This window comes from Aulonocara stuartgranti, assembly GCF_965226115.1.
Source record: "Aulonocara stuartgranti genome assembly, chromosome: 20".
NCBI lineage: Eukaryota > Metazoa > Chordata > Actinopteri > Cichliformes > Cichlidae > Aulonocara > Aulonocara stuartgranti.
The window spans coordinates 20,662,629-20,685,260 of NC_138956.1; the positions used below are offsets into that span (position 1 = coordinate 20,662,629).

Below are 22,632 nucleotides of genomic sequence, written 5' to 3' on the forward strand. Positions count from 1 at the left end.
ACGGGACACACAGAACACATATTCTTTTTTAAATTTTTGTTCCTATAGTTTCTTGTCATAACAGAATTTTATTATATTAGTACATATTAGTATTTTAATAAATATTAATAAAGTCCACAATTTACTAGCAGTTTACTATTGCTAAATTCTCAGTTGATTAAAAATGAGGTAGGGGCTTGATTTCACAAGTTAATATTTTTATATTATGACATGTATCTGTCCATCTTTTCTTTATTTTTGCCTGTATTGTTCCTCTAAATGTTTGTATAATTTCAAACTGAACCTATGGGCGCATTAAATAAGAAAATGCTGTCCGACTTTTAATTTAATCAGTAGTTCCGGTTGGTTCTTCCACTAGTAATGTGTCGGTCGCGAACGAAATGGCTCTTAGAGCCGACTCTTTGAAGTGACCGATGCGATCCAACTCCTTATTGGGAGCTGTGTTTTTTCTTTCTTTCTCTCACCCTCTCTCTCTCTCGCACTTTTTTTCCGCTTCGCTCCTCGCGAGCGCTGAGCAGAGGGGGGAGGGGCGGTAGTTATACTTGCAGTAGCACAGGAACAGTGTGGAGGGAAAGAGAGAGAAAGAGAGCCAAGGACAACAACATCATATTAGAAAGGTAGAGTAATCATCCACAACAATTTTTAGTTCAGGAAGTTTATTCATGCAGGCCTATATGACAGATCTTTCTTTTTGCATCTTCTTTTTGTTTTGTATATTTTAATTTATATTTAATTATGTTGTGGTTTTCAGTGTTTTGTGTTGTTTCACTTTAAATTTGTTTAAAAGGATAAGCTGAAAATTTTAATAGTTAAATTTAATTTAACAGTTAAAAGTTGAAATATAAATAGTTGTATGTAAATTGTTGTTTTTTGCATTATATGATTTATTTACTACATTTTATGTGGAGTGAATAAATACAAGTATATTTACGGTGGCCCATAGAGACAAAGCATGTACAAACTCCAAAACACATACAAACTCCGAAGCATGTACAAACTGCAAAACACGTACAAACTCAGAAGCACGTACAAACTCTGAAGAATGTTGTTTTTTGCATTATATGATTTGTTTATTACATTTTATGTGGAGTGAATAAATAAAAGTATATTTATGGTGGCCCCTAGAGACAAAGCACGTACAAACTCCAAAACACATACAAACTCCGAAGCATCTACAAACTGCAATCGGATATTTACATGTAAACATATATAAATAACCACGTTTTTTTTTTTGTTTTTTTTTACATTAGTACAGTGAAACCCCGACTTACAAAATTAATTTGTTCCAGAGGGTCTTTCGTAAGTCAAAATTTTCGTAAGTCGAAGCACCTTTTTCCATCACCTTTTGAGTGAGGCGATGCTGGCTGAAGACGAAGTTCTTGGTGGAGGAGGAGGTGGCGGAGGTTGAAGAAAGCATGCGTATAAATGCATACATACGTATGTGCACATGTACATAACATTATGGAATTTAATTTATTTTTTAAAATTTTTTGCATTTTATCTACTTCGTTACGCAGGCATTTTGCCGTACCACGGGCAGAAATATTGCTGTTAAGTGCCTTCGTAACTTGAATTTTTCGTTAAATGGGGTCTTCATAAGTTGGGGTTCCACTGTAATTCCTTTTGTGCATAACTTTATATTGTTCTTGATAATAAATTAAAGCAACAAAACAACCTGAAGAGTCGGTTGGGAGTCGAAAGACTCGACTCTTTTTAGTGAGACGAGCCGAAAGAGTCAGTTCTCTAAAAAGAGTCGGAATTCCCATCACTATCTCCCACTGCACTCACCGTTACTGTTCCTCGGCAACCGTGACGTCACACCTAGCGCCAATCGAAGAGCTCGCAAGACCGACGCATCTATCGCGAGGTTATCACATTAGCTTGGTTAGTTAGCTAGCTGCGGAAACCCTGAACGTGTGTCCGTTGTTTATGATTTTATTTTATTCTTCTAAAGCGCTGAGAGGGCTGAGCAGTGCTTATTGATTATTGATTCCTAACGCGTGCAGGAAAGCATAATCGCCGGACCTTGTGTTTGCACGGTAAGCCATGAAAACGCTCGCTGTCTGCTAAATGGTCAGGGCTGTTGCTCAGGAGGAAATGGGTTTGTTTTGAAAGCCTCGGAGAATTTTCCCGTTATGTTTTAGCAAGATTTTCAATCGTGTAAAACCAATTTAGGCATCAGAAATGTTGTGTTATTAATTTTACTTTTTAACCCGTTGCGTGTTTGATTTCTGTGCGTGTTCATTTTGTAATATTGGTCTTATTTGCACGGTTGTCCCGTCGATCTTCGTGTAGGTACAAACTGTGACCAAGCTGTGTCAGTCTTGCTCACGTTTACAGTATTTGTTTGTTTGTTTGTGTTTTTTTTTTTTTTTTTTTTTAATACTTTTCAGGATCCAATGATGAGTTATGCCGAAAAGCCAGAGGACATCACAAAAGAAGAGTGGATGGACAAATTAAACAACGTTCACATACAGAGGGCGGATATGAATCGGCTCATTATGAATTACCTGGTGACAGGTGAGGCATAGATTGAAGATACAACCTGTAAGTTGAATTTACAAATTGTAAAGTCTTGTTTATCTCTTTGTGTCTGTCTGTGTTTGATTTAAGAGGGCTTCAAAGAGGCAGCAGAGAAGTTCCGGATGGAGTCTGGTATCGAGCCGAGTGTGGACCTGGATTCTTTGGATGAAAGGATAAAGATTAGAGAGATGATCCTGAAGGGCCAGATTCAGGAAGCTATTGCACTCATTAACAGCTTACACCCGGAGCTGCTCGACACCAATCGATACCTGTATTTTCATCTGCAGGTGCGTTTCCGAAAAGCTGTGCAGGGCTCTAATTTTAACGTTGGAAATAACAGTAAGACATCTGATGTAGGTCTGCTCTGCTTTGCAGTGCATTTTCTCTAATAACCTATCCTGCCATTGCCTGTGATGAGATTATGTTCTTTTTCTCCTCCCACAGGAAAAGGAAGTTATTGTGATATTAGATAAAGTTTGACAAGACAAAGCCTGAACGTCAACACTCACTGCTTCGTTTCCCCTCTTGCAGCAGCAACATTTGATTGAGTTAATCAGGCTAAGAGAAACTGAGTCAGCGCTGGAGTTTGCTCAGACACAGCTGGCAGAGCAGGGGGAGGAGAGCCGAGAGTGTCTGACAGAGATGGAGCGAACGCTAGCCCTTTTGGCATTTGACAACCCAGAAGAGTCACCCTTTGGAGATCTGCTCAACATGATGCAGCGGCAAAAGGTGGGCAGGCTTTAGTCTGACTGTAAAGCTGGCCATCTATTTGACATTTATGTTGCATGCATCCAGTATTGTAGACTCTTGTGGATCTGAAATTGGAATAAGAGATCCAGCAGCCAGATGATGATCATTTTATTTATATAGCACATTTCATCACTTGAAACTCATTGGGCTTAACACATAAATTAAAGAAATTTAATAACTGTAGGTTTACAATCCCTTAAGGCAATGAAACCAGCAAAACAGAACAAAACCATATGAAAGAAAAGAAAAATGCATATAAACTGTTAGCCTGTGTGAATAGAAAGGTTTTGAATCTATTTCTAGATGTACACACAGATATAATTGATCTCAAGTCAGCAGGCAGCTTTTATTAAAAAAACAGGACTGCAGTAACTGAATGCACACTCAGTAGACTGAGATCTGATTCTGGGACCAGTTAAAAGATCTGAAGCTGATGACCCGAGAGGTCTGACTGGGTTGGAGACACTGTCAGAGATGTACTGGGGGCCAAACCATTGAGAGCTTTGTGAACTAATAGAAGAATTTCAAAGGTGATTCTGTATTGTACTGGAAGCCAATGGAGGGTTTGTCCTGTCAGGATTCTGGCTGCTGCATTTTGGATAAGCTTAAGATGTCCTAGTGGTGATTTAGACAGGCCTGCAAATAGTGTTGCAATAATCTCACCTAGATGAATGCACGGTACATTTTCTCAGTGTTGGTTTGAGATGTGAAAATTCTAACCTTAGATGTATTTTTAAAGTGACAGAAGGCAATTCTGGTAACCTTAATGTTGTGGTTATCAAAACTGAGATCACTGTCCAAAATTATGCCACGGTTCCTGACTTGCTCACTGCGTTTCAGAGAAATGGATGAAAATATGAACAGTATTTTTGGTCTCTGACTTTTTGGAACAACAAGCTTCCTGGCTTATTTCTTTTAAGTTCTAAAACGTTTTGAGACATCCAACAGTTAATGCCATCACATTATTATTTTTTGAACAGAGGTTAGATAATCACAGCTGTGTTTCATCTGCATAAGAATGGCAGGTTATATTATTATTCTTTATGACAGTACCAAGTGGGAGGTGGTAATAAACAAAAGATTGACTCTTGAGCAACTCCTCAAATACTTTGCTGAGAAATGAAACATAGAAATAGGTTATTATAATTATTAATTACCAGTGGATAGAAGTCATTTCTATGGTCATGGTGGGATTACAGTACATTTAAGCAATTAATAATATTTCCTAAATTATTTCTAAATGGTGAGACACAGATTTGAATAGTTTGATGGGGATGGGGTCAAGTAAAGAGGTGCAAGGCTTTAACTCTTAAATAACTTCTTCCAGATCTTTAGAATTTACAGGTGATAAAGTGGACATTGATCTTGTGGCAGCAATTTGATCAGAAAGTGAGTCCATCCTAGAGCAGGGCGATATGACCAAAAATATTTATCACGATATACATTTGAAAATTTGCGATAACGATATAACTGACGATATAATTAACACTAGACAAAATACTTTACAACTCCACAACTTTATTAGTGCAAAAAAACAACAACAACAACCCATCAATGTATTTTTACTTAAACAAGCAGCTGTTTTTTGTGTGCATTAAAGTTATATAAAAATTTAACAGTACAAATGCAAATTCCTTGCTGACAGTTTAACCAAAAGGCATTTCCAGTGGAAATTGGCCGACATATCCTCAGCATAACCATGTAGAATATCCACAAAACTTAAAAAGAGGTTATACACACACAATATGGTAATATTATGTTGAAGCACAGTACGTATCACTCCGCGAGGCTCTTGCCTACGATAGCCGTAATGCTCCGACAATCCATCAAGCGGTGCGGGTTCATAGCTTAGCAAAGTCGTACTAAAACATTTGACAGATTTTCGAGCGCCGTGTACCACATAAAATCATTTCAAGGTCAGTAAACACAACCAGAATTCATACACAAGGCATACGGGATTATAAGGAGCACTGTCCATTTTCAGAAAACAAAGGATTGATTTTAAGTGTGCCGTATTTTCCAAAAAAACACGGTAATAACACGGTAATAACATTTTTGCTAGCATGCTTTAGCAAAAATAGTGCTTTGTTGTGTATCTGATGGACGAAAGCTAAGCCAGTTCCACACCACTGAAGTTGCAGCATTTTTACAAACCAATTCTGGTTCATCCGTTTCATTCAACGATCCGCTTTCGCTCTTCTCATTCTCCGTCGCCGCCATGCTTTTTCCGCCATGTGCGTATAAAAACAAAGGCACTGCGCATGCGCGTTTTACCCATATTCTATTGCGATATTTCATTTTCTTATTGTTGCCCAACATTATACCGGTATTACCGTGAACGGTATGATATGGCCCAGCCCTAGTCCATCCTAGATAAATTACTTTGAAAGGCTGAGATGTTACCTTTTCTTGTAGAAAGATGCAAATTCATCACATTTATTTGTTGAAACAAATTCAGTTGGTATGGTTTTGGGGATTAAATAGTTTATCAATGCATTAAAATGAAAAAGCAGAATTAGACTGGCTATTGTTGATCAGTTGGGATGTGAAGGGTTGTCTGGCTGATTTGGTTTCATTGGTGTAGCAGTAAAGGGCATTTTTATAGATTACAAAATTAATTTGTAATTGTCTTTTGTCTGTATTTTCTCTCAGATCTCCTGGAGATTCTTTTTGCCATCTTTACCTTTTAGCTGTTTCTCCAGGGTGCTTTTGACAGGAGCAAGGCAGTCAATAATTTAAGAAACTGTATTTTAGAAGTTGTCCATTTCATCACATGATGACATTTTTGGTAATGCACACTTTAAGAAAGTCACTAATAAATGTGTCAGTCATCCTGGCAATGACATGATGCTTATTAATAAATCAGCTTGTATTTGTTTTGACAGATAAACAAACTTCTGAAAATAAGCTGTAATGATCATAAACAGCAACATCCAGGACATTTGTGATAAATGTTGTTTATATTTTTACTCCTTTTTTCTTTGTCTTAAATTGTTTTCCCACGTCTTGGCATACAGGGAACAAAAAAAAATTCTAAATGGCAGATATAAAAAAAATTATTAACTTAAAAAATAGTCCTGACTTTCTTCAAAATATGGTTAGGGTTGCCAGGTATGCTGTCTCAGAGTGTTTTAATTCCTGTTTTGTGGAGTCATGTGAAGCTGAATATAAACATTAAGAGCGCAGTGAATGCCAGCAATAAAAATTTGTTTATTTCAATTTGACTATCGCACACATCTCGGTGCACAGGTGTGGAGTGAGGTGAACCAGGCTGTGCTGGACTATGAAAACAGGGAGTCGACACCCAAACTGGCCAAACTGCTGAAGTTGCTGCTGTGGGCTCAAAATGAGCTGGACCAGAAGAAGGTGAAATACCCCAAAATGACTGACCTTAGCACAGGCACCATCGAGGACCCCAAGTGAACACAACAGACAAGAACCACCACTTTCCACTTCCCCTTAATTTATGATCAGTCAGTGACTGTGTGACAACCAGGTAACATATATGTAAAAACAAATGCTACAGTGTTTCTTTTTTTTCATGTTTCATTCATGAGAGGTAAGACTTAACTCATTGTGCAAACTGTAAATTGCTGTATTTGCAAAGTGGCAGAAATTATTTAGTTTCAGTACAGAACCTGGATTTTTAGGTAGCTCTCAGAGACAACAAAATTTAAATTGCTGTTTTATATTTTGTCTTTTTAAGCTACGATGGTAGTATTATTTATCGTGAACATTTTCCCCACCAGACTTTACTTTGCCAGGAAAAGTTGATGGTGTGAATGAGCACTGTTGGTACTGTGCATAGAACGGGGAGGGAGGGGGGGATTGAGACTCTTGAGACTGGTGAAATGAGAAAAAGTGACTATTTTTCAAATAAATGGAAATCTACACTTTATCTAATTTTAACAATGTAATATTTATGATTTTATTTACTCTCATTTTCGTTTGCCTCTTTTTTTTGTCAGCTTTAAAATCAGCCACATGCTTTTTACGCCGTGAAGTTTGATTGTACCTTGTGTCTATGGGATGCCTTGTAAATTCATTATTTAAGTGTTTGAGAAGGTGAAGGGAGTCCAAACGGAGTTGGTTTCTTACTGAGTTGAGGCCTTTTCTGATATCTACAGTGTGCACTGCCTCCAACATGCTCCAAATGGTTTTTCCTGCTGCACAGGTTTAACGTTCTGGTTAAGTTCAGCCAATCCTGCATGATGATCATGCAGGATTGAGAGAAAGGGCTCCTGTATCTGGATGATGGAGCTGTCAGTTATGGCTACTGTCTAGTTCAACCCCCTCGCGTATGAAATTAATTCAGACGGGAGCAGTTTCCTTTAGTCAGTGGCTTTGTTTTAGTAACTTAAAATGACCCAAAGCTGATACTTTTGGTCCCTAAACAGGTATTTTGAAGAGTGCTATCATTTTTCCACTTTTCAAAGCCATTGGTACTTTCACTTTACCTGCATGTAAGTGTCCCTTTTTTTTTTTTTTCCAAATGGGGGGGGAAAGTACTTGTGCGTGTTTATTTTTGTTTGGTTTGTTTATTTTTATAAAAAGAAACAAACTTGCTGCTAGTTGTCCATCCTTAATTTCTTTTAAGGTTGTGTTGTCTTTATAGAAACTGGCTTTGACCCAGAAAGCTCACATCCCTTTTATTATTCCACATTTCTAAGCTCAGATTTGCAATTATTAAAATAAACTTTTGTGAACCATAAACTGGTTGTTTTGGCATTTTCTGAGTTTAGAGTGTACATGTATGTAAATTATAAAAAGATGCAATAATTAAAGTTAATTTAATCAGATAAAAGTTCATTGAAGATTTTAAATTACCTGGATTTTGATTTAAAATTCATATCGAAATTCATCTGCCCTTTATAGGGGAAACATGCAAATGTTGTATCCACTAAAACCACCAGAGACCTCTGCTGTCTGCACTGCAAATCACAACCAGGTGCATTTGAGTTTTCTTCAAACAAGTTTGACCTGTTAGGCTCATCTGCCTGAGGCTGTGAGGTTCAGCTAAATGACGCTTCTTTATTGCGGAAAGGCTGCAGAGATAACAGCTACGGCAGCGTTCTCTGAATGGCTGACAAACACACATCAGGAGCCGACAAGAAGGACTCTAATGGTTCTTTATTGGATCCTAAGATTTGTGAGCCTGATGAATGTAAAGAAGAGGAGTCGGGAGACCGAAACCTATGGCCAAGGTGAGACGGCAAAAGATTTGACTAAGAAAACAGCTAATGACTAGATTGTAGTCTGTCAGGGTATTACTGAGAGCTCACTTGAAACATGTACTCATTTGATACACTAAATGGCTGTCTTAACTCACAATGCCTTTTTTTGTTTGTTTTTTATAAGAACAATGGCAACTGGATACTAAGTGACAAAAGAAATTACATGTGTACTGTAACTATTCACTAGAAATGTAAAGACCGATATGATACACAGTAGTAGTGAAAACAAAGGTACTGGTAGTTCTTTATCTTTTTTAGGTATGTTATTTAGTTTGGTGTGTTTTTACATGTTCATCTGGCTTTGTCCAGGCTCAAATGTCTCAGCAACTCCCAGATGAACTGAGATTACATTTTGCTAAAGACATCAGCTTAATTTTATCACCGACAAGTGAAATTTTTCACTTAGAAGTGGAGTTTCTCAGCATCTACCAACTAGATGTAGCACCAACAAATTGACATCAGTGTTTTTAAATATATTATTTAAACTTCTTGATTATTGCACAGACTGCTGTGAAGCCCTGTATAAAGAATTATGCTGCACCTGAGATGTAATGACTTTTGTCTTTGCTTTACTTGCAAAAATATTGAGATGTCCATGAGCCTCTGGAGTGTTTTGTGTTTAGTACTAATTAACAAATATTAGCACGTTAAAGCACTAAACCAACATTATCACACCAGCACGTCAAACACCATCTCTGTGAGGATATTTACTTGCCAGTATGAGCATTTGCATTTGTCCAAGTGCAGGTGCACACAGTGGCTATAGACTCTTTGTTTAGTGCTGCTGACATCACTAGACTGGTTTTCGCTCACCCAGTTCGCTGGAAGCAGTTTACTGCAAAATCTGACTATATAAGCAAGAGCTGTTTGCCTTACAGATCCCTGGCTCGAAAATGGATCGTGATGCTGTTTATGGGCACCTGCTTCCTCTATTGTGCGCGGATGGCCATGCCTGTCTGCGCCGTCTCAATGGCTGCTACGTTTCATTGGAGTAAAATTGATTCCGGGGTGGTTTTGGGTGGATTCTTCTGGGGTTACTGTCTCACACAGATCCTGGGAGGACACGCGAGTGACAGGTAAGGATGTGATGCGTTAAAGCACACATGACTTCGCTTAATGAGCAAATAACCTTCCAGGTCTGTTTACTGTGAAGTTAGATTTTGAGTTTCAGGATGTTGCTCTGTGAATGATTGTTGTTTATTAGAGTGGGAGGAGAGCGTGTCCTGTTCTTCTCTGCATCATCATGGGCTCTGATCACAGCTGGCACTCCTCTGCTGGCCCATCTTGGCTCTCACACCCTGGCTCTCATGACTGTGGCCAGGTTTCTCATGGGAATATCACAAGGTTAGTATTCTACCAGTGATTATGTTCTAGTAAGAATGTACAATTCATTTATACAGATCAAAATCCCAAAGCACTTTACATTAAAACACAAAAAATATACATAACGGTGCAAAGCAATACAATATAAAACAACACATTTATTAAAAACTTGTCTGTGCAAAAATGTCAATTCCAAAAACTGGCAGGTAATAAACCCGTGACAGGGGCCAAAGTGTGAAAAACGGTGTGGATCATTACTGTCACCGGATGAAACCTCGGTGAGACATTGTCCCACCCCACCATCCTGTGAGCTGTTGGGGTCACCAAGGTGCGAGTGGAAGAAACAATCTCAAGCATGGATTGTGGGTAGCCAAAACATAGTTGCCCCTGGTGATGATAATGACCCATGCCTTTTTTTCACGCACTGGCTCGTGTAAATCACATGATCAATAGTGGGTTAATGACCCAACCCTCAGGACCACCTCCAAAGGGGTCGGCCCCTACCAGGGATTTATTAAAGAAGCCTCTTTGGTGACAGAAGAAGTCCAGTTTGTCTTTTTCACACAGGCAACTGAATTAAACTAAACTAAAAAAGTGTAAATTTGCATGTGTACAGAGAAAAAATCGAGCCAGGGTTAAGAGTTTTACGCTGCTTTGCAGATAGTTAGGCTGAAAAGTCAGTGTCTTGATCTGTCTCCCCTTCTGTGGTGCACTGAAGAGTTGGACAGCCCAGCAGACAAAAGACTTCCTCGATCTCAAAGTAGTACAAGACAGCCACAGGAGTCTCTTACTGAGCAAGCTCATGACAGACAGCTGTCTATTTAGTTCTTTTTTTCAACCACTGATGCAAGGGCTTAAGCTGCATGCCATAACTGCAGAGCCCATTGTCCTAACCAGTCTTTCCTAGTCCCTCTTAATGCTTTCCAGCAAATCACTGCATTGAAGAGAACACTCACTGGAGATTACTGCAGTCCAAGCTTGTTGCCCATCTTCAGTCTCATGCTGAACATTGAATAAGACAAAAACACTCTGATGCCTGTTCAGTAAATACAAAGTAGTGAGAGAGACTGGAAACAGTCAGTTGGTGGACGGTGGATCTGATAACCCATAGCTGGTGATGTTATCATAACTTTGTAATCAATGGTAGTCCTGGGCCATCATGGGAAATGACCAATCATGTTACTGTGATGTCAAAAGTTTCCAACAAAAAAGAAGAAAAGCTTTCAGAAATGGGCACACTGCTACAGGTCACCTGGTTGAGCAGGCTACCTATGAGTCAAAAGTTAGTCATGCATCGTCGAGCTGAGTGTTTTTACCATCTTGGTGTTATGAACCCAAACTTGGTGAGCGAGCTGTGGCTCTAACAATAAAAGAGAAGACGTCGCATGTTAGAGTTCAGTGAGCATGCTCTGCAGAATCTTTTTTGACCATAATTAGCAAAACAGACCCAATCTTTTATCCTGTTTTGCCTAAATCCAGTGATCAAACCCATTAAGCAATCAAGAAAGTGTTTACCGAGGTCACAGCTTAATTCCACATTTATACTTCTGGTTTCCTCTGACACACAGAACTCAGTCCCATGGGTTAAAGCTCTTTGTGGTGGACAAAAGGATAAAACAATCGTATCTTTAAATATTATATTATAAAATGAGCCACACTTTAGTCTTGTTTTTCCAAGCTGCAACTATGAAATCACAACTCTGTGACTGGTCTGTTGAGATGAGCAGCATAAATAGTGTGATGAAAACAACTCCAAGTAGCGAAAAGCTGCAGCAATTAAGTTGTTTTATCCAGTTTGTTAGCTGCTCAAAACCAAAGTATAAAAATGGGAATTTGTGGTTTGTTTGTTCTCTTGACTGAGAGCAGTTGCTAGGCAACAAGCATAAATGTTAGGAAGTGAGTGTTCCCAGTCAGAAGTGCGAGCAGGCAGATTTTCAAACAGAATTTTTGACTTGTTGCTGGTTTCACTTTCAAAAAGTACAAAACATATCCAGCTGAGTGTTGTGCCATTTTAATGCCATTAACCTTCAAGTGTAGCCATGCCAACATACTGGTTTTGTCAGGCAGAGTAAAATCACACAAGTTCAACATGGTGTTTTTTCTTTTGCTTGCTTTGTTTTGTTTTTAGTAATTGCGTGGCTATGACCCGTTACAATGACAGATGCATGTTGAGCTTGCTCTAGTTTAAGGAAGCTGGTTCCTGGTACAGATTTCATGCTACCACTCGGGGAATGTGATTCATAATGTTTAGCATAAGTTTTCCAAAAGTAAGCGCAGCCATATCTGACCACAAGCTGAACTAGTCCTTCAAATAAAACCTTCAGTTCTCCAGGTTTATTAAACATATTGTAGATGGGGTAGCTCAGGCTCACAAGTTCCTCCCCCGAGTTCTGCAGGGTTCTGCAGGTGTCTTTTTTTGGCTAGCATACATGTATAATAGATCTGAAACGACAGCAGTCCTTTTTCTGACTGTAAATGTAGTGAACTTTTGTGTGCACAACTGTGGGTGCAACTTCACCAGCTTCCAGTCCAAGAGGAAGAGGACAAAGTCTGGAGAGGTTAATACTCCCACACTTACACTACTTTATTGTTTGACTGACATGTTTTGGCTTGTGGCCCTCACCACTATAACACCAGAGTTTTTCTTCATTTCCTGTATGTTGATATGTGCCGCATGCTATCAACACTAATCCTGGATATAAAGGATCCTGACCACCCTATGCCAAACACCAGAATTCACCTCAGAGGGGAAACGCCCAGTGGTCATGTGCTTTTAATGTTGTAGCTGATTGGTGAATACTCTGTGAATTTAAAGTGTCTTGTAATTTCTCACAGGTGTTTTTTTCCCATCTTTGGCCAGCCTGTGCTCACAGCGTGTTGTGGAAGGGGAGAGAGGGTTTTTAATGAGCACATTGCAAAGCGGTACACATCTTGGGTATGTTTTACACACATAACAGCTGACATATGAATATACATTTATCTCTGATGGCATGCTTTTGTCTTGATCTCTGTTTCTCTTTCAGAACATTGTTAGCTGGTGGGTTGGGGACCCTGATGCTCGACCGCTATGGCTGGGAAAGCATGTTCTACAGTATCGGTTTCCTGTCCGGACTCTGGGCTCTCATTGTTTGGCAGTGTTTACTAAAAGGTACAGCAGTGAATCATGTATTCTTAAATAACAAAGAGGCTTAATATACTGTTTTTCTTTGACAGATAGTTCAAATTTTTTCATTTATTTATTTATAATTTTCAATCACTTTTTAAAGAAAACAAAAGCAGTTTTGGTGTCACAGTTCCATCCCAGATTTTATGTTGTACCTGGCTGGTTGAATGTATTCCCTGAAACGGCACTTGCCTCTGAAAGCTGCCCATCATCCACACAGAGTGGTTTGCTCCGGTTTCTTGGATGTACTTCAGGAAGTGTCTGAATCTCACCCTAGGTCTGTTAGCAAGTCTGTTCACTGAAAAACATTCCAATGAGTGATTACAAGTGGAAAATTAGAAAATAAAATCAAAGCTCATATTAAAAACAGAAGATTAGGAGTAGATTCAAAAACATCATGATAGGAATCAGTTGCCCAAATGCTAAAGTGGTGCATGGAGAAGCTGTTTGTGGCAGCTGCTCATTTCCTGAGTTCACTGGCATAAAAGTTTATGTATAAATTCATGTCTAATGACTTTAAGTGTAATGACTTTGGGACTTTTAATCTGGCGTCTCTATGATAGGGATCCTTTTTTTGGATTGACATATATTTGTCTCCTGGTGATCCCTAGGAGATTTTTTTTAATCTAGAAGTTCCACAAACTGTCTGATTTGATATGTTTGATTTGATGGGCCTTTATGTTTATATGCACTTATGCAGATAAATGATACATCCCTGCAAGTTCCTTTATAAATGTAACCTTGTTTTTAAAGAGCTCGAGCTACTTTTCTTCAGTTCTTGTGTTTAAAAATACTTTAAAATCTTCCAAAATTACTGAAAGCTACAAACAGAATTTGAAGAAACGCCTGCTATGTCTTTGTCCCAAACATTTAAATATTGTGTTGAAGAGAGATATTAGGTGCAGTTGCACGTGAGGCCCCTCTGTGTCGGGTTTGCATGAACTCGCTGTGCCTGTGCTTCCTCTAACAGTCGACATTAATGTTAGGTTAACAGCTGAATCTAATTTGGCTGTAGCTGTGAAAGAAACCATGAATAGTTTTACGCCCCTCTGTGACAGTCCTGTAATAGACACACTACACTGCATTCATTCTTCTATTTATTATGGTGCGGAAGGTGATTGGCTGTAAGATTCCAGCCATTTCCTTAATAACACTGCTTCTTTTTGTCATAAAAATTTGCCTGATGAAGGTCTAGTAGTGAAACACTGAAAATAAATATTTCTGCAAGTTAGCCAGTTTATGGAAATCAGTCTTCAGCACTTGTTATGAAACACAGGTGCTGAAGACCGATGTGTTTTAAAGCGTTTTTGCTAGTTTTATTTACTGATATATTTATATCTCTATCAATCTCAAATGTAATGGAAGATGGTAGTTTAAGCTCATGCTCAGTGTATGTTTTAGGTGAACTTACCCCAAAGGTGATGGAAACAAAGAAGAACTCAGAGTGGAGTCTGTCAAGAATACCCTGGCTGAGCCTTTTTAAGAAGCCGCCTGTCTGGTACAGCTTATAAAGTCTTTTATTTTTTCATAATTACCACCTCATATTTGTGTGAGTCTCCCAGCCTCACCGCATCTCTCTCCTCTGCTCTCTCTCTGGTCGCTATCTTCTTCTCTCTCTAAGGGCCATGGTGTTTGCTCACATGTGTATGTGCAGCACATCCTACACACTGTTATCATGGCTGCCAACATACTTCAAAGAATCATTTCCTCATGCCACGGTATTTCCACCATTACTGCTACTTAGCTAATAAGCATGGTGCACTGTTTCCTGGACCTACATGACAACCCTCTGAAGCTGTCTGTTCCTGCAGGGATGGGTCTATAATGTTGTTCCATGGCTAACTGCAATCCCATCAGCACTCGTTGGAGGATACGTTTCAGATTTCCTCATTAACCGAGGTATCAAAAAAAGGTCGCTCTTCTACTGTGATGTTTGTTATGTTGCAGTTAGAATATGTTTTATTAAAGATGTATGAAATGTTCTGGTTTGGTATCTGTAGGATATGGTGTAGCATCTGTGAGAAAGATAATGCAGGTAAGTGTGAGAGCGTAGCTGTTGTTTGAACTGATAAAAGCGTGTGTGCGGTGAGAGATTTGTCCTGACTAGTTACTGAAGTGTTCTTTGGGAATTTATGCAGTCTGTTTTAAACATGTATTTACAAGCCTGGCAGCTTTCATAGAACTGTTTATATGCCAGTGCTCTAGATTACTGCTGCATTATCTGCTCTGTAAGTGTAAACTTGTGTAAAAACTACAAAAAAAATTCAAACGCTTGTTCTTTATGTGCACAGTTTTATTATTCTGACCATCTTGAAGTACAGCTATGAACATGTGCATTGCATTAAGTATTGACATAATCAAACCATTAGAAATTTGCTCACCCGGCTGTCACTTTTGTTCATCTTTAGCCTGTGGACTGTGCCTTTAAATACTCACCTGTATGTCTCTCTGTCTGATCCTCAGTTTTTTGCCATGGGAGTATCAAGTATGTTTATTTTACCTCTCTCTGGAGTTGTTACATTTCCTGCAGCTGTGATTTACATTTGTGCTGCTGTGGGTCTCACCACCTTCACCAGCGGGTAAAAATGTCCGATTTATACTAAATACTCAGACCAGCTACTAATAGGTTTCTCAGGCACTTTTTACATTTGATGACCTCATTCTCACATCAGATCCTGGCTTTCTCACCATCCTCATTCTCCTTGACCTCAGTGCTGCTTTTGACGCTAGATGAGAATAGGTTATAATATGGTCAGTAGACTCTGTGTGGAAAATGACTCCTGTTAATCCAAACCATCAACCAGGACTTATGTGCTGTGTTGAGAAAGAAAGGGGTGTGTTCTAGAAAGATTAGATAGTGGTCTCTTGGTTCATGCCCTGGTCACCTCATGCTTGGATTATTGTAACTTCTTATATGAATCTACGAGAGTATCAGAAGTAAACAAGTCACCATTACTGCAGTGGCTTCTTGCCAAAGAGTGGAGAGACATTTGTTAGAAAGGGTAAAAAATATTCAGAGAAAGTCATTTATTTTCAGTGCTAAAATTGGTTAAAAGATGAGTCATGACAACACTTTCTTCACACTCAACAGTTAACACAGCATATTTAATTGCCCTCAGTAGAAACACCTTTTAATACACAGCCCAAAGCCCATTACCAGCTTTAGACACTGAATCTTATGTGGGCCATGCTGTATATGCAGAGTGTCAGTAAAGAAAGAAAAAAAATAGATTTGTGGCTCTGTGAGTCAGCTGGGTTGTAGGTCTTCGGCAAATGGTCCTGAAAATTCAAAATGTATTTCTGTTTTCAGTAGCAAGGCACATTTGGTGCAACAGCATGACAGTGACTCAAAATAAACTACAGTGCCCACATTTATTACCATGTGACTCAGAACAACACTGCATCTCGCTGGTGTCTTATTTAAAAATATTGGTGCTTGACAGCAAAGCTTTGTGACACACAAAAACCAGATAATGTACCAGGTTGTATTTGTTAGTTTTTATTGTTTAGTTTCATGTTGGGTTTTAGTGCTTAGAATGAATTTGTAAAAGTTATGTCAAGAGAAGTCAATGAAAAGCCATAGTTAACCTATCAAAACACAGTATTTCATTGAAATAACACAAAAGACTCAAGTAAACCCCCCACAAATCTAATTTGTTCAGTAAGTTCAACTATAGATGATTGCTTAAAAACAATACTTGTGAGATTAGTTTTTATTTTTTAACATTAGTTCCCTCTAAGCAACAGATGTGGTAAATCCTATCATACTGGATAAGAAGCAAAAACCAAAAAATCACAATAGTTTGTTTTTAAACAGTAGCTGATGTGTTTGCTCCTGCTGTAAATCTTTGTTAAAATTCCTTCAAATTCGTCTGCTTCTTATTTTTCTGTTTTAGTGGTGTTTCTGTGAATGTACAGGATCTGACACCATCGTGTGCAGGCGCCCTGTTTGGTGAGTTTCTGTGGTTTTTAGGTTCTTCAAGCTGGCCCAGTGTCTGGCTTTTTCAATGTCTAATAAAATTTTCTTTCCTGCTTCAGGTTTTATGAATATGATGGGCTCTTTTGTGGGTATGTAGCCAAAGTCTGACCTTTACTGTAGAAGTGTACATTGCTGAGCACAGGGGGTGATATCTGATGGCTGATATCTTTCTGTTTTGCACAGGGGTGGTGCTGGTGTCTTTATCAGGATACCTGATTGAAGTCACACAGTCATGGTCCGTGGTCTTTGCCCTCATCACTTTAGTAAATGCCACGGGTCTCGGTGTCTTCCTCATCTTTGGAGGTGCTCGCCGTGTGGACCTAGTGGAGTATTCCAGGATTATTGAGATATGACCCAGAGTAATTTATGATAATTACGTTTTTCAGAACATGTTAGTCTTTATTTATTTATTTATTTATTTATTTATTTATTTATTGATGAATCAGGTAATACACAATACATCGCACAAAAATGTTTATCTGTATGTATGTTTGGCCATGTTTAAAGTTCTACTTTTGGATAGTTGCAGTGCAGCCTTTGAATGGTGAGCACATGTCCTTAGTTATCGTGCAGTCCCCCCCCCCCCCAATTTTGTGTGCATATGAGTCGAAAACTTTGTCTATTTGACAAAATAATTTTAGCCACTCTTACCAAATAATATATTATATTATATTATTAAGCAGCAGATTTAGTGTATTAGAAAGTAGAGCATCAAGAGGGTATAGAGGTCATAATTTGTCACAATAACCTGTCAGGTTATTTAAACTTTTCTGAGAGGCAGCTGGACTCCTGGGCTGCTTTCAGGGTTTAATAGAAAATGTAATATGTGATGGGAGACTTCAGCCAATCACAGATCTTTTCAGAACAGGTAACAAAAAAGTGTATATAAAAACAGGTAGAGTATGCATCAGGTGAAGGACTTTTACCTGGAAGATCAGGGTTCAGGATCAGGGTCTTGTCTAGTGGGAGGAGCTTATAGGAGGAGTTTCAGGTTATCTGTAATTCCTTTGTTTTGTTTTGTTTAAATGTTGCATACTTTAGTTTTAACCAGCACTGAAGACCTAATGTTAAACTTTAGCAGGATTAATAAAACAACTCTTTTATATGTATTTATAATGACATTATAAACATCTTTATTCAGGTGTTTTCAATGGTGCTGTAAAGTTTGGGTCGTAAAAGTGTTTTAAATGTTTATACTTGATCTGTGCAGTTGTTGATATTTAACATCTACAAAAAGGTGTTTTGTTTTGTGGGTGTTTTTCCTTTAGTTTCTATTTAAATTTGGTTTTATTTAAAACATAATAGTGGCTTTTTACTTTCACCATTGGTTTACAATATTAGGAATGTGTATTCAGCTGATTTTAATAATGTGTCATTTGGTTTGTAAAAATGTTGCAGTACTTTTTTGAAAGCATAGGCTTGTATATGGCTTGTATAGGAACTTTTAGTCTTGTAAAAAAAGTAACATAAAAACTACTTTTTTAATGTGTCAGGCTTAAATTGGGAAAAGTGCACTACAAAAGTCCACTTCTATCGTGAAGAAAAAAAATTATTTTTTTTGTTCCATAAATAAAAATATAAATTTAATAAATAAAGGGGCATACATGTCTTTTTATTTTATTCTTCCTGTTTAAAGGGAGTCTTTCCTTCTCACTGTTCCCAAGTGCTCATAGGGCGTCCTCTGATTGATGGTGCCTCTCTCAAATATCGTAAGGGCCACAACACATTAAGGCAGCAGTTGTATTGGTCCTCCCGCTTTAAAGTCAGCTCTCTTCTGATTGGCTGTCCCACACAAACATGAGTTCAAAACAGCAGGTGTGTGGAACATGTTTTCACATCTTGTGTCTGAGATAATTGCTCTCTGTGACATCATAGAGAGCCAGTAGAACAAAACCTGTCTGAAACAGAGTGTTTTTGGTTCAGAAAGTTACCTTAACATTCAATAGCAAAGTAAATTTACCTTTTTATGCTTAAATTTGAGCGGACACTCTGGACTTCTGGAGGTCAGGAATTAATAAAGCATAACATTCAAGAACTAAAGTTATTTTTAATTGTTCATGAATGCATGTAAATAACTGTAATTTGGCATCTTGATCATAACAGCTATGCACTTTATCATTTTCAGCTATAAATCAGCACTGTAAATCTGAAAATCCACGGATAACCACAATAAATATAACAATATAATATCATATAACTATTGTTTTTGTACCGACCATTGCAAAAATATAAAAATGATTTTGTTAATTACCAATACTGTTAATTTAAGGCAGCTCTGGCATAAACCTTACACTGGGTGGTGATCTAATACATTTAAGTACTGTATGCGTTGGTGACGCAAATATGAAAATCAATAATTCTTGTTGCTGATGAATGAGCTGCACATTATTCTGTTTCTTGTTTAGTGACGTATCTGTGAATGGATCTCACCCGGCGTGTTCAGGCGCCCTCTGCGGTGAGTTTATATATTTCAGCTTCATCGGAACTGGACCATTGTTGCGCTTTTTAATTTCTCTTCCATTTCAGGTTTCATAGATATGATGGACAGTTCTATCTGTCGGTCTGTATCCTGAAAGGGAATCAGACCCTTAAAAATGCACATTGTTGAGTCACTGATAGCCGTTGTTCCTCATGTGTTGCACAAATGCTGCGAAACGGCATATTTTATGTTTTCATTTTTGTAATTTATGCATTTTCGTTATTTATCACAGTCGTGATATTTTCCATTATTTGCATAATTAGAAATGTTGCATTTGTCTATAGGATGTGTGAATGGTTGTCCTCAAGGAGCAGCTTCTTCTGTGATTTTAATGCGGTTACAGCGAAGAAAATACAACTTTATAAACTATTAGATTGAATATATTTAGGGGATGAAGCTGTATAGAGGCTCCTGTGCGGTTAACTGACTCCCAGCGGGTCCGCTTTCAGCACCCTGGTCAGCGCATGCGGATCTTTTCCTGCCCACAGAAATGAAAACATTGCAGTACCGCTCGGCATCGGGTCCATATATTTTATTAACACGCTCTGTAGACGCTTTAATGGGGTCAAACACTTTGCGTCTCATAGCGGATCCACGTCATGACGTTACTGCTTCAGCTGTGAACACCGGGATATGAAAGACGCACGCAAATCAGGACGGGGGCGGTTTTTGCTGTAGAGAAATGTGAAATATCCAGAAAACCGAAAATATCTGTCAGATACTTAAACCTCGGAGTCCGGAGGGCTGACGCAGGTTTTTATTTCCTCTGACTCAAAGCCTGGCTGAGCATCACCAGTGGGCTTGCCCGCCCGCCTCGGACTGTGGACGGCATTGTCTGGCCTGCTTCACCTCCACACATCCATCACTGAGAATAAAACAGGACAGGTGCTGTGTCACGGAATGAAGACGCGCCGGGGACGATGGACTGATAATTCACGGTCGCGCAGGAGGGAAAGAAGACGAAGGCGCGCATTGTGTGATGTGTTTTAATTTATGTTGATGGTTGGTGTGAAATTCAGGTCATATTTTCAAGACATGTAAACGGCGATGCAGAGTGATGGCGCTCAGGCCTGTCGGGTTATTTGTGTGTTTTTTCTGTCTGTGACGGTCAGAAGCTCCAACTTTCCTCGATAAGGGAGCCAGGGTTGCCGCTCCTCGTGTTCACGGCGGACCTTGATTTATTAGCCATACAATTAAGGCACGCGGTGAATGCCAAGAGAGGAATCAAACTCTGCACCATCCCCGCATCATTCACGGAGACGGAGGGCTGCTGAGACAGGAGGGAGCGCATCTGCTGCTTCTCATCCCATCGCTTTTGATCAAAAATTAACCACGAGTAATAGAAAATCATTTAATCTCATTTTCTATCGGTTTAGAAGTATTTTTTTAAGAACCCGTAACCACAAAATACTCATATTCAGCCTGTCGCTGCTTTCCTATCAGTGAGGATGAATCAGTTCATTACTTTATGTCAATAAAGTCCTCATATGTGTGTTTAACTGTGTTCAGGAGGAAAATAAACACAAACAGCATGACGCAAACTGGTATGACCTTTGTATTTATTATGTTAAAGAGTACAACAGCTTTATCACTTGATACCTTAACTGAAAACTAATTTTTTAAAAACAACCAAGCAGATAATGAAATAAATTTGAATCACATTGTCCACATTAAGAAAAGATTTTAATGTAATTATACTTCCAGTATTACTATTTACGGGTACTTTCCTTTTCTGAACTACAGCTTAAATAAAAACACTGATTTTTGTATTTCAGACCATTCATTTTAGAGCTTTTATCACATTATTTCTTTTATTACTTAACGAAATAAAACTCTACTAAGATGTTAGGCTGTAATACTATAGATGACGTTACCTATAGAATGTAAGTATTATGAGTATGAGTATTATGCAAAGATTATAATCCAGTAATCACACATATGATACAGTGATTTAGATTTTTGTATTCTACTCATATAGGATTTACAAGAGTGGTAATAGTTGCCTCAGTAGACCCTGAAATTTGTGACTATTTCCTGCATCTGTATTTTCATCTGATTAAATATTGATTTCTTCATGTTGTTGTTTTTGGGTCCTCTCGTTAAAAAAAATCCTGGAAACACCTCTGCATTCCAGTGATCTTCATGGAGACATCAGATAACAAGCAGCTGATATACTGTAAATAATGTATTTGCTGATTCAAACATGAACTTGTAAAGATCGGAGGTGTGTCTGAAGGAGAAGCTGGGAGTCTTTAGCCAATAAAGCACACCCCATGCAGTCATCCTTTCTGGCTGTAATAATAACCAGACAAAATCACCTTTATGTTGTGTTAAGTAAAACTGGTGCCGGAGGCCATAAACTCGTTAGGAAAGTGTTTACTGAGGTCACAAGTTAAATTTATAATTTTGCTAGACTTTTATGTAACCGGACCTTTTCAAACTACAGATGCTGCCCCCTGCTGTTCATTAGAAAGATGGAAGGTTGAAAGTATTTCTGCTGTGGCTTCAGTTTTGTGACCTGAAAGCTACGCTCATCTTTTACATACAGTCTATGGTCCTAATGGTTATTGAACCATGCTTTTCTGATTTCCCACAGCACCACCTATGGTTCCTCTGTGCCTCTGTTCTGGTCAGTAAAGCCACTAAGCTCTTTTCCTCGCTACCTGAAATCATGGGCTGAGTTAGAAGCAGGGAGCTAAAACACCTTGTTTCAGAGGGTGAACTGAAGAGCTAATGCTCAATATAAGATAAGGACTATTTAAAACTGAATGATGCAAAGCTAGCATCGAATAAATAAATATTTGCAATTAATTATTTTAATCAACATTTTATAAAATGGAATTCCTCCAGAAAACAATCAATGCAACAAGCAAGTCTCTACACTTGGAAGCTTCTTAACACTTTTTTTGTTTTTGCTATTCCTAAGTCAAAACTTCGAGTTAGTAAAAATATCAGAGAAAGTTGAGATGTCAAAAATATAGTCAAAAATTTTAAATAATATAAGAAGTTTTCACTTAACTGTGCCAGGAGAAAAAGTTTTTGTTTTGGTGGAAACAAGCATCCATACTATACTTTCTGTTCTCAAACTTGTCACATGTGCCTGTTTCAGCTGGAGGTCACTTCCTGTTAAAGAAGAGTTCTTTCTTCCTACCGTCACCATGATCAGTGACTGAGAACCTCA

The 22,632-nt window shown here is 38.4% G+C and overlaps 2 protein-coding genes across 4 annotated transcripts; both read left to right on the forward strand.

Annotated features, from left to right (window-relative positions):
* The first annotated feature begins 1,836 nt into the window (after positions 1 to 1,836).
* LOC309696292 (glucose-induced degradation protein 8-B homolog) lies at positions 1,837 to 7,986 on the forward strand. Its single transcript, XM_082517456.1, has 5 exons — positions 1,837 to 2,039; positions 2,394 to 2,520; positions 2,614 to 2,810; positions 3,055 to 3,252; positions 6,523 to 7,986. Exons 2-5 carry the CDS (start codon positions 2,400 to 2,402, stop codon positions 6,694 to 6,696), a joined length of 690 nt encoding a protein of 229 aa, XP_082373582.1. The 5' UTR covers positions 1,837 to 2,039; positions 2,394 to 2,399; the 3' UTR covers positions 6,697 to 7,986.
* Positions 7,987 to 8,108: 122 nt separating this feature from the next.
* On the forward strand, positions 8,109 to 18,540 carry LOC309696290 (voltage-gated purine nucleotide uniporter SLC17A9-like). 3 transcript variants are annotated; one of them, XM_082517453.1, is made up of 14 exons: positions 8,109 to 8,221; positions 8,318 to 8,477; positions 9,386 to 9,583; positions 9,712 to 9,851; positions 12,666 to 12,765; positions 12,854 to 12,978; positions 14,395 to 14,491; positions 14,615 to 14,711; positions 14,805 to 14,892; positions 14,994 to 15,028; positions 15,457 to 15,572; positions 16,890 to 16,945; positions 17,032 to 17,061; positions 17,156 to 18,540. In XM_082517453.1, exons 2-14 carry the CDS (start codon positions 8,353 to 8,355, stop codon positions 17,323 to 17,325), a joined length of 1,377 nt encoding a protein of 458 aa, XP_082373579.1. In that variant the 5' UTR covers positions 8,109 to 8,221; positions 8,318 to 8,352; the 3' UTR covers positions 17,326 to 18,540. The 3 variants fall into 3 exon arrangements, with proteins under 3 accessions (XP_082373579.1, XP_082373581.1, XP_082373580.1); XM_082517455.1 differs by lacking the exons at positions 8,109 to 8,221; positions 14,994 to 15,028 and having other exon boundaries at positions 8,251 to 8,477; positions 17,156 to 17,297; XM_082517454.1 differs by lacking the exons at positions 8,109 to 8,221; positions 14,994 to 15,028 and having other exon boundaries at positions 8,252 to 8,477; positions 15,457 to 15,478; positions 17,156 to 18,539.
* Positions 18,541 to 22,632: the final 4,092 nt, after the last annotated feature.